We start from the raw sequence: 12,633 nt of genomic DNA, 5'->3' as shown, positions 1-12,633 counted from the left end.
GTACCCACACCTAGCCAACTGGCGTGATGACAATTGAAGTCGCCACATAAGAGGAAGAGAGAGTTTTGATGAGAAGATAGAAGATGGTCCATGTTTTCGGAGAGTGAGGTGTAGATGGAGTCATCACTGTTCGGTGGACGGTACAGTACACATATAAACATGAGGTGGGAGTGGAGGGGAAGCCGAAGCCAGAGGTATTCCTGGGGGTGTGGGGGAGTGAGAGCAGTGCAGGGAGAGTGAGGAATAGAGTCTTTGATGAAGAGAGCAACACCTCCACCAGGACGAGGCTCAGATCTGTCATACCGTAAGAGGGAGTAACCAGGGAGAGATACTTGGGAGTCAGACACGTCTTGGGAGAGGAAAGTTTCTGTTAGGCAGATAATGTCTGGTTTGTCAGTGGCAACCTGCATGGAAAGATCTGAAAGGTTTGAGCGAAGGCCCCGGATATTTGAGGTCCACACTTTTAATGAAGAGGTAGGGGAGGAGGCTTTGGGTGCAGGAGGTGGAGGGGGCGGGGGAGGGTAGGACGAGGGACGAGGGGGAGAGGTAAGGAGGGGTGCTGAAGGAGTGTGGGGTATTGCAGAATAGCGGGGGGGGGGGGCCGAATGAGGAGGAGAAAAGGCTCTGTGGTGCTGGGAGAGAGGGGGGACAAGAGACAAGGAAGATGGCAGTTGAGTATTTGAGGAGGTGGAGTGAAGAGATGGAGGTGAGAGGGCAGTGGAGGGAGGCAGGTTGGTGGATGAGAGGGGGGCAACTTAGAGAAGGAAGAGTGAGGGGGATGAAAGGTGGGAGAAAGGTGAGGGGGAATTTTTGAAAGAGGTGAGAGGGAGGCTTGGAGGGAGAAGAGTGGGATGGTTGCTTTGAGAGTGAGAGTGAGGGGTGAGGGGGTGAGTTGGCACTGAAGTTGGAAAAAAGAATGGTTGATGGAAAGCGAGCATCCATGGCAAACTGTGGTTTTTAAAAGTTTTAGGTCAGAGATGCGATTTAACACAATTCTTGATGGATGCAATGAAGGCGAATTCAGAGCATGGAGAGAAGAAGCGCTGTAATAGTTGGATTTTTTAGGCAAGGAATGAAGGAGAGGTCGAAATGAAAGCAGTCTGTTGAAATAGCAGAAGAGTAGTGCATTGTGAAACAGTAAAGAGTACCACATGTGTGAGAGAGGAAGATGAAGCATCATAAGATCGTTTTTGTTGTTAATATTAATGTATGAGAGAGTTCAACAGATTAGGTCATGGAAATGTAAAAAAAAAAAGAAATCGAGGAAGACGAGGAGGAAGTTAAGAGGAAGAAGAAGTAGCAGAATCGGGAGAAGGTGAGCGTGTTGTTGTTGTTGTTGTTGTTGTTGTTGTTGTTGTTGTTGGGTATTTTTTTTTTTTTTTTTTTTTTTTTTTTTTTTTTGAGATAAGAAAGAGATTAGTTGGGAGAATGGGGGATGTTTGGAAAGTGGGGAGGATGAAAATTGAAGGTAATGGGGAGGATAGAAATTGAAGGTAATGGGGAGAAAAAACAAACAAACAAAAAAAAAAACGATCGAACACCAAGTGGAACCGGTAGGCCTCAAGCCTAGGACTAGGCCTCAAACACCAGGTAAGAACGTCGACATAAATACTCACAAAATAGCACGATTTTTGAAACAAAACCGAACTAGGAACACACATTAACATGTAGGTGAGAAAATTAAACAGTTAAAACGGGACAAATAACAACCGGAACTTAACTTTGAGAATGTCAGCAGGGAGCCCCGAAGGAGACCTCTTGCCGCTCAAAACCGGAACCGGAAAAAGGACAGTGTCGTAGGCCTTCTCCAGATCCACAAATCCCAATGCCATCTCACCTTGCATTTCCAACATCTTCTCCACCAGCTGTCTCAGCGTGAACATCCCATCCATCATCCCCCTACCCTTTCTAAACCCCTGCTACTCTTCTCCGATCTCCAACCCCACCCTCTTCCTTGTCCTCCTGTCCAGAATCCTCTCCAGCACCTTCAATCCATGACCAAGGAGCATAATGCCCCTGTACTTCCCCGGATCGTGAACATAGCCCTTCCCTTTCCATATCGGCACAATTAACCATGTCCTCCAATCTTCTGGAATTGAACCCTCTCTCATGCATATGTTCAACCGCCTCTTCGTCCAACTGACTCCGACTCCTTCCTCTGCAATTATAATCTCTGTACACCTCATCAATGCCTGATGCTCTTCCCTTCTTCATCTCCTTCAATACCATCCACACTTCCTCCTCCATGATCTCCACATTCCCCTCTACATAACATGGTAGGTCCAGATCACCGTTGCTTCCTTTCCAGTTCAACAGTTCTTTGAAATACCCTTCCCACACCTTCAATACTGCCCCCCTCTCTGTCCGAGTCTCCCGCTACCATCCTGAATCACCGCTCCCCCTCCCCCCCCCCATGTCACAACAATCCTCATCCCTGCCATGACCCAATTTATATATCATATTCCTCCCACCATCCTCTTCCAACTTGTTGTACACCACCTCTTTCTTATTATTCCTCACCTTCTCCACAGCTCTCCTTGCTGCTTTCTTCTTCTGCCCATACAGCTGTAGCAAACCCACATCCGGCTATCCTTGATCTTCTCTATCCTCTTACAAACCTCCTTTTCACCAACCGTCTTCGCTACCACCTCCATCCACCATACCTGGTTCCTCTCCTTCAATGATGCACCCTTTCCTGATGGCCTTCCACACAAAACTTCTGCAATTCCATAAATGCCTCTCTGGACTTCTTCCACTTCTCCAAACTTTCTGCTTCTTCGCTAAGTTGCTCATACCTGCCCTTCAACCTTTCCTTGTACTCAATGACGATGTTTCCCCTGCACTTCCCCCATCTAATAATCTTCTGACCCCTGCTCTTAACTTCACTCCTTTTCTTCATCTGTACCACAAGCACCACAAGCTTGTGCTGGGCGGTAACATGCTCTCCCGCCACTGCCTTACAATCCTTTACCCTCCACAACTGTCACTTCCTTACCACCACCAAATCCAGTTCTGTTCTATGATGTCCACTTCTTTAGGTAATTTTGTGGCTTTCCCACTTTTGAAAGAACGAACCAGCTATGCCATCCCATTACTCTCGACCCTCTCTATTCCTCGTTCCCCAACCAAATTTACCAAAACATTCCTCTTCCCCCGGCTCTACCACTCCCACATGTGTGTTAAAGTCCCCTGCAATGCGAAGCATCATGTCCAGCTCAACTGTCCTGATCCTATTCAGTGTGCCCCTGAATTCCTGCTTCTCCACACCAGTCCTTCCCGTTTGTAGCCCCTATGCAGACATAAAACAAACCGTTTGTTTCTGTCCCACCAACCATGCCATAACTATCCGTCCCTCTTTACACTCTGACCATCTGCTTGCTGATCTCTTCCGATACTATTATTCCCATGCTATTATTCTTTCAATCCCCACCCATGTGCAACAGATTGTATCCTCCTACCAACCTCCTCGCCTTGTCTCCTGCACACACAACATTCAACCACCTCCTCTTCCTCATTGCCACCACCTCGATGACTCTCACCCAATTGATCCCACATTCAAATTACCTAGCCGAACATCGCTTCAGAACCGCTGCCCACCTGGTGGCAGAGCTAGTACCATCTTGATCTGTTTGGGACACTGGTCATCAATCAGCAGCACTGCCTGGGCTGACCTGCTTGCTCCACAACCCCAGCCTGTTGTCATAATCTTGTTGCCGTACGTGCACACACCACTCTCTCTCCACTCGCTCCCCACCTTCCCCCTGCTGACCCCTTGGCTCTCCCTCCACACTTGACTCCTCACCCCTACTATCGAGGCACTCATCCCTTCCCCCACCCCACTCCTTCCCTCTTATCTTACTCCTTCCACCCTCTCCCATTCCTTTTTTTCCCGCTCTCCCGAATACATTTAAAGTCATGCTTGTTCAGCTAGTAACAAGCGAATGCTTTTCACAATTTTTTTTTTTTTAAATCACTCGATTCTTTCAGATATTACAGTTCAAGAGCCACCCAGTTCGACCATCATCTTTCTCACACAAATACGCTCCTGAACTCCCACGCCCTAGATCCACATTTTTGAAAATGGCCAAACCCCATACTCTCGGTCCACCAGTCTCCCGCAGTGTTGGGACGACCAACAGAGGAAAACGGAGCTGAGTCAACAGGCACAAAGACCAAACACAGCTCGTACCGTTGATGTACTCCACTGTTAGCCTGGTGTTGGTTTAGTGGTTAGGGTGGCAGCTTGGGATCCGAGGGTCCTGAGTTCAAGCCCCGTTGGCCGCTGAATTAATACACCAGGGGGTTGACTCAGCCTGTCATCCTTCTGAGGTCAACAAAATGAGTGCCAGTGTGTACTGGTAGAGGGGCACTGCATCAGCGACACAGTCACGCTTCCAAGAAATGATAGCTACCCCGGCAGCTAAGCTGCCATACACAAGAATAAGAAGAAGAAGAAGAAGAAGAAGAAGATGACTCCACTGTTCCACGGGCCGAGCCGAGACCACACGCACCAAACGTAGCCCACACTGTTGATTCACTCCACTGTCCCGTGGGCCGAGACCACAGGCAAAAGCACCTTGTATAAAATATTGTTCAAAAATCTCTTTATATTTTAAAGAGAAAATAACTCCACAGCAAAAAAAAAAGAAGAAAATAGGCCTCAACGTTTTGGGCAGTATGCTCCACCCATCGACATGAGGATGTAATTAGAACGAATGAATCCAGCTCTTATAACAACTCCTCAACTCCCCCCTCCCCCCGAATTGGCTGATTATTGTGAAGTGCTGATTGGTCAGTACATTTTGCTCATCATAGTCGAATGCTCTCAGTGTATTGCAAGCTGTAGTTTTGGTGTCGATTTGTTGATTATGGAGAGTGAGATATCGCTCATGGGTATCTCGTTTTCTTTCTTGAGGGACCGTGTGATGTAACTGTATCTCCATAGCTTCTCTGATTCTCCTTGTGCGCCAGTGACTGATAGATGTGATATGTCTGCTATATGACCATAATATGCGATGATTTTTGTTCTGTGCATGATTGATAAATGTGCCTGATGTTCTTTTGATCTTGTGGTGAACGTCCTGCCAATTTCACCAATGTAAACTTTCCCCATTCAAATGCGGTAAACACCTGGATGGTGCTTCGGAAGCCTTCTGTGCTTATGGGTGTGAAAAATAGATTCAAGCTTATGTGTCCAGCGATGGCAAACTGTTACATGAGCAGTCTTGAGAATCCGTTGTAGATGTTGTGATGTACGTCCAATAAAGGGAAGAGTAGCATGTGCTCCAGCTTCCGGTGTTGGATTCCGAGCTCTTGGTGGGTTAGTGATTATCTTGTGAGCGGGATAACCGTAGAATCGAAGGACATTCGTGATGTGGCGTAGTTCGCGATGCAGCTTATACTTGTTGCTGATGGTGCACGCACGACGAACAAGACTGCTGCTCACAGACTGGATAGTTGGGGGATGATGAAAAGAGCGGTGGTTGAGGTAGCGATCCGTATGAGTTGGTTTCCTGTACACTATGTGAGGGGTTTGCCATGAGGAGTCTTTGTAATGAGGATGTCAAGAAACGAAATTGACTTGTTGCTCAACTTCCATGGTGAATTTGATGTTGCAATGCTGATTGTTAAAGTGTTGAAGAAACGTATGGAGATCTATTTTGTCATGTTGCCAAATAACGAAGATGTCATCGACATAATGCAGCCACAGTTTTCTCACTCTCACTCTCACTCTCACTCTCACTCTCTCTCTCACGGCCTTCAGGTCTGCTGTTGGTGTTTCCCACTTCTCTCTGCTGTTCTTTTTGTCCTGTTGGATTCTGATCCGTTCAGTGCACCATTACGAGCTCTTCCATGAACCTCGACGATGTATACAAAATAGAAAACTTTAATTGTAAATATCATTCCAGTGCGTGAGTACTGCCAGTCTCTGCTTTATTTGAATGATCCATGGAGGATCGTAAGAGGAATGCTAAACGATGTATAGTGCAACTTCAAAAATGGTTTCAGTCATTCGTGGAGGTCTTTTTTAGACCTTCGCCACAGAGCGTCCATGTTAGCTGGACCTTTGAGGCCACCATATCAATGTCTGCACATCAAGCTGTGAACAGTACAAATTATAAGTGCATTTGTGTCCCTTTTGAGCTCTGGTAGGATAGTATGTTTTTTTTTTTCATTGTGACCAAAGAAGGAAAGTGAGAAACTTTATTCGCAAATGGACATAGGTTTTTGATTGTGATTCAAATTAATGTGCCAAGTCTCTGGTTTAGATCCTGCCTTGGAAAAGCATTTGTTGCACGTACACATGGTCATGATGGTTGCAATTTTTGCATGATGAATTGCCACTACACATGGAACTTTTGCCTAATCCAGGGGAAAAGACTATTTGATTGAGGGTTCGGCTGAACTTTGCTGCAGGTGAACGGGAATGGATTTGACTGGTGAGAGAAAGAGTGAAACGAGTGACATCGATCAACCCCTCAAAATAGCCATCGATCCGGTAAGTTGGGTTGGCAATTTTGAGCAAACTCGGATTCTAAAAAGAGCTTGTGCTTTTCCATTGTTTGCAGGATGAGGGCAGTGAGGGGATCGCTATGTATTCTTTCAGGAATTGAAATGAAAGTAAGAAACATTGGATAACTTAATACTCCTGGCTCGAGTGGGGGGGAGGGGTGTTTGTGTACATGACTCTTTTGGAGCGTTACCCTAATTTTTTTTTGTTCTATATGCCAAGACCTTCAAAAAAAGTTTGGGTAACACCTCCAGATCAAGTACGTTTTCTCTGCAGGGTCCATCTTTGATTCGCAGTTGGCTACCAACGAACCATAATTGAACCAAAATGCCCGTATTGGGTTTAGATGGAATAAATCATTATTAAGCATCCATAAATTATTAATTTTGATTTACTTCAATTACTTATGCATTGCTTAACACATTTTAGCATGATTTATTCTCTTAAAACATTGTTCACAGTCGAAATGACCATATTTTACGTAATTTTAGTCAAAAATAGCTTTCAACTTGAAAGTAGCTCAAATTTTGATGGTCTCTGAATGATTTAATATTGTAAGTAGAGCTTTAAAATTTGGCCAAAAGTTTCATTATTAAGTTCTCTGAGCAATTCAATTTTCATATTCTCACAATGGGGCTTTGTGTGATGACCACAGAGCTCATTGTAAACCAAAGTCACCCCTACCCCCAAATGGCCACTTTTGCGGTATTTCATCAAATGATGATATCTCCTCGATTAAATGCCATGGAAAGTTGATTTTTTTTATACTAAATATAGGTTATTGACCCCAAGGGAATCATTGGTAACATTTTTGTATTTTTTTTAGCTGATCTAATTAGCATAATCCCAAGATTTTCCTCAAAATGACTGCCAAAATAATGAAAAGTAGACATGATTTAACATTGAAGCTTTAATTGGACAAGAGAACATTCCAGTGAAAATTCTTGCATTCCTGCCTGTCCTGCCACATCCAGTCACTCAATATGCGACTGTTTATTCTGCATTGAGGAATTTTATGTCACTTAATTCACAGCTGCTTCAAAGAGAAATTCCTATGTATTGTGATGAGGGTGTATACTCCATTGCAAAGGAAATTCAAATGATGCGACCTAAGGAATTTAACAACCTAGTCCTAGTTATGGGAACATTTCACTTGGTGAAAATTGTTTTGAAGTGCATTGGAAAAGCCCTAAGTGGAAGTGGAGCTGACATCACTTGGTTGCAGGCTTGTGTCTTTGGTCCAACTGTCATCCAGAACTCGGTTCTTAATGGAGGCCATTACACCTGCTCTCTTTTCGGTATGCAATTTCTTGCTGAAGCATTCAGGTGCCTTCTGTACAAATAATTATTTGCTGAGAAAGGTATTGAGCCATATACACCAGAGCTGGCTATTCTGTCTCATCTCAAGTCAAGTTTTATTGAAGAAAACCATCAATGACAGCCAGAAATATATGGCAGAGTTTGCCACTGCATCCAAAAAACTGATTAGAGATCTAAATTGCTTCATCAAAACCCGCTCTGCTATAAATGAGAACTTCCTATTCTGGACTCAATTCCTCTGCATGATGGATGTTGTGCAAGATCTGTTGAGAGCTGATCGTGAAGGGATATGGGAGCTCCATCTTGATGCTGTTGAAAGATCTCTTTATCTGTTTGCAGCTTTTGATTCCACCAACGACCTGCGCTGGTGTTCTCTCTACTTGGAAGACATGAAACGACTCTCACAAACTGCACCATCAGTCTATGAGAACTTCTCAAATGGAAACTTTTCTATCAAGGACAAAGCTGGTCACTTCACTGCTGTAAGTGGTGACCAGAAACTAGAGCAGAGTATCAACCTCTCATCTAAATACAGTGATGGAGTCATTGGACATGCCAAGCAGAAGCAGTATGTGGCTCAGTGGAACCTGATTTACCATGAAATGATGGCAGTAAAGAATCTACATCGAAAATATGCTGGCTTGATGGAGAACACACATGAATCATACAACCACCATGAGTCATCCCAAGTTACGACAATGCACAAAGAAGCCCATATCCAGGCAATGATCAAAATTATCGAGGAAAGAGGATCTCCACTATCTTTGAAGGCTTCTCCAACACTTCAAAATTTTGTGACAAAGGAGATCATGTCACAAGACATCCGAAATGACATGCTGAATGCCTTAACACAAGGAGAGGAAAAGTACATGAAATTTCGACTTAAACGTTTTGTCCAGAAAAGTACAAGGCTCCGTTAATGTATTAACTCAACAAATCTCAAAACAATGCAATCTATTAGAAACAAACCTCAGAAGACTATCAAGAAGGCAGTGAAAGAATTGAATATTGTGGAGAAAACAATTGAAATTGCCCGTGATTGGGGACTGACCACAAATGACCTTTTGAAATTTGATGTTGCTCCTTCCCCTCTTCTCTTCAACAATGATGGTATGATGACCAGCCCAATAAAGAGCCAATTACTAAAACAGCTGGAAACTCATCTTAAACCTAAGGATTATGCATACAGACATTGGAGGAACTCTTCGTTCATAATTGACATCATGGCCAATGTTCGCAAAGTTTGTGTTACTGGCCTCTCCAATTTCCAGGACTGTGTCTCAGTTTTTGCTTCCCTTTGTGAGATATACCATCAGTATGGACGTTGTGACTATGTGTTTGACATGTACTCTGAAGATCCCTCAGTGAAGGACAGTGAGAGAATGAAGCGATGTCATACTCTTCCAATTGAGCACAGTTCTATTGAACCAGGAACACCTCTACCAAAAAAGAATGAAACTTTCTGGCCCTCAAACATCAACAAGCTTCTTTTGGAGAAGTGCATCTATTGTCATCTTCGAGGAAATGCTCCTGAAACTCGTCAATACCCCACTGTGGTGAGCCAGGTAACTAAAGAAGATGATAATTGGCAGTGTGTCATAGCTCACAAATGTGAAGAAAATGTGATGGCCCATCTTCAATCATCTTTAGAAGAATCTGACTTTCATATACCTCTTCATGTCTTGGACTCGCTAAAGGCAGGACACAAAGTATGTGTTGTCATCTCAAATGATACTGATGTCATTGTTGCCCTGCTCTACCACATCTTCCAGCAGCACAACCTTCAGCAGCTGTGGTTGCGAGCTGGAGTGGGTGACACCACTTGGTATGTGCCTCTTCATGCCTTGTTCCAGCGTGTGGGTCATCAGTCCTGTGCAGTACTACCGGCTGTACATAGCCTTACAGGGTGTGACATCACAAGTAGAATTGGATCAAAGAAGGCAGCTTTGCAGGTAGAGCCAGAAAAGTTTCTCAAACGCTTTGGGAGATCACCAACCCTCTCTCCATCATTAATTCACAATGCTGAGCATTACTTGGTGAAGGTGCTGAAAAGTGGAAGTGATGTTACAAATTTCGATGATCTTTTGAAATTTGAAGATGTTTTGAAAGCAGAGATGTTCCATTTCAACAAAAGTAGTTCTCTTCATAACCTGCCTCCAACCTGCCAGGGACTTCTACCTCATATCCTACGTGGATTCTTTAATGCTTACACTACCATGCATACCTTGGACAGCCATACTGATCCTGAAACTGTTGAGTCACTGAAGCCAGAGGATTGTGGCTATGAGTCTGAGCAGGGTCAGCGAATACCTGCAACGTTGTGGAAAATCCTTCCTGCCCATTGGTCTGTATTCTGTACTTGTGATGAGTGTGCTTGGTCAACTTGCTCTTGCAGGATGGCTGGGGTCAGATGTTGCAGATTCTGTCGGTGCCAAAAAACATCCCCCGACTGCAAAAATCCAATTGCTTAATGTGATTCTCGGGAATTCTGCAACTTTATGTGGAGATGACTGTTTGAGCTTTGCATTATATTCTTACAGTTGATTTATGTGTATTATGTAGTGTATGTAATAATATTAGTACTCGCGTTATGTAGTATATGTAATGTCGCATTTACAACAAGTTATCTTGAATGCTGGATGAGTGATAATTCAAAACAATATATCAACAAGTCAGGAACATATTGAGCTATTTGGCAGGTGTGTGTGTGTGTGTGTGTTTGTGTGTTTGTGTGTTTGTGTGTTTGTGTGTTTGTGTGTTTGTGTGTTTGTGTGTTTGTGTGTTTGTGTGTTTGTGTGTTTGTGTGTTTGTGTGTTTGTGTGTTTGTGTGTTTGTGTGTTTGTTGTTACGGCTGGAAATTCACAGAGCACCATATAGGTCCTTGGATCAGTTATGTCGATAAGTCTGTGTTCAGATAGATTTCCCCACCGATGTTTAACGGGCAATTATTCGTGTAACCGGGCTGTGATCTTTGAGTTAGCCATTTTTCTTTTGCTATCGTTATTTTGGACCAACCGCATGTCAACCACCACAACCGCCTTCAGAACAACCACCTTAACCACAACCGCCCAACCACACCACCCGAACAACCACCTTAACCACAACTGCCCAACCACACCACCCTCAAGACCACCACAAAACGCCAGCCATGCCACCATTACAACAACCACCGTAACCACCATTGTCTATAAATGTGCTGGTTTGAATGTTGACCCATTTGTTGCGTCCTTCTTCCCTTAATTGAGCTGCCATTCTGCGTTCGGAATAATAGTTGGTTTTTAAATAGCCGATAATAGAATTGGGTCCAACGGGGCCTCGCGATAATACCTCGCTCAGTTATCCCAAAACGAAGCGAGCTCCGTTGAGGTGCAGTCTCTCGGTAGTCTGTCCGCGCGATTGATTAGATATATCGACAATTCGGCGATTGACCCTGCAGCGCGGGTAGAGTGTTGACTCGGCTGTGGTGTGCTCAAAACACACCCGTAGCGGGATTCCGGCGTTTGATCCGGAAGGCTGCGACTAGATTGTCCGTTCAGTGGGCGTACGGCCGCGATTCGTCTAAAAGCGGCTGTCCGCATGCCGGCGGGTGAGAATCTACAACAATATATATATATATATATAGATATATATATATATATATATATATATATATATATATATATATATATATATATATATATATATATATATATATATATATATATATAGTTGTAGGCCAGGGTCTGGTGGTGAGAATGACCGCAAGGTGGGGGAAGTTGCGTCGTCTTCCAGACTTCCAGACTCCCGGAATTGTAGGCCGCCACTCCGGATAATTCTGTGACGTGACTCGTCGCTTGGCCGACCGTGGACGCCAATACCTCCACCACGTAGCGTAGGGTCTTTTTGTCTGTAACCAATTTACCTAATTTACCGTTGCGGTGTCGTCTACTGGGGAACCAAGCCCTCAGTACGCCTTGCCCAAACCAGATCACTCTCCCGACTACGGTAGAGTACCAACTACCAACTCCAGATCGGATGCAGCCCAGCGTAACTACCAAGGACGTACCGGCTCGAATGTACAGATCATCGGGGTTAAAGACCTGACAAAAAATTAGATCCGAACCATGCTGGACCAATGGAGGATTAGACAAAAACGAACTGGGAACATTTCTACAATAATTTATTTGCAATAAAGCGAGGAAAGTTATGTGGTCCAGGTAACAGGTTTATTGGGGTGTTATGCAGGGGAAGATGAGAGAGATGTAGTGCGACAATTTTACAGCACCTTATAAAGCAGACACAGAGCAGACTTGTCACGAGAATAATACATGCAAGATTTACAAGGTTCGAATAACTTATACAGTTTCTAGTTAAAGACAGCGCCACACACTCAGGCACACACTCGGACAAAATAAACCCAGTTGAATGGCAAAGGAATTTTTCAGCCAGGGAGGGAGTTGAGGTCGCAGTTCTCAGTTCCTGAGTTCCGGGGAAAGGAATGCTCCGTGGTGCGGCACCTGGCAATGGTCATGCGGCTCAGTCCACGGCCACCCGCATGGAGACCGTTTCGGCGAAGGAGCCCGGGTCGAGTAGAGCGGAGTCCGAGGCGGGGATCCTGGTTTCCAGCTTACTCCCAAGACGACTCACTTTCCAGCTCACCAGACGACTCACTTTCCAGCTCACTCACTCTTCCTCTCAGCCCTCAACCAACGAACCCTCCTACCCTCTCAGCACCCCAACGCTCCTCAACCGACGAACTGTCTCAGCACACTTCATAATTTATAGATCTCTCTCAGCGGGGAGTGGCCTTGGTGAAGCTGACA

The 12,633-nt window shown here is 44.6% G+C and overlaps 1 protein-coding gene and 1 pseudogene across 3 annotated transcripts in view; both read left to right on the top strand.

Annotated features, from left to right (window-relative positions):
• Positions 1-12,633, top strand: part of LOC147030318 (cyclic AMP-responsive element-binding protein 1-like) — an 80,668-nt gene that overhangs the window by 39,268 nt on the left and 28,767 nt on the right. For all 3 annotated transcript variants that reach the window (XM_085874241.1, XM_085874242.1, XM_085874240.1), the window contains exon 3: positions 6,418-6,499. In XM_085874241.1, the coding sequence (XP_085730367.1) occupies positions 6,428-6,499 (72 nt within the window). In that variant the 5' untranslated portion in view covers positions 6,418-6,427. The remainder of the gene's footprint in view (positions 1-6,417; positions 6,500-12,633) is intronic.
• LOC147030319 (uncharacterized) lies at positions 7,407-11,345 on the top strand (annotated as a pseudogene).

The sequence above is a fragment of the Eptatretus burgeri genome, chromosome 3 (genome assembly GCF_056783735.1).
Source record: "Eptatretus burgeri isolate ZD-2024b chromosome 3, Ebu_testis_v1, whole genome shotgun sequence".
Lineage (NCBI taxonomy): Eukaryota > Metazoa > Chordata > Myxini > Myxiniformes > Myxinidae > Eptatretus > Eptatretus burgeri.
Note: the sequence above shows the minus strand (reverse complement) of the source record. Positions and strands in the feature narration are given on the sequence as shown.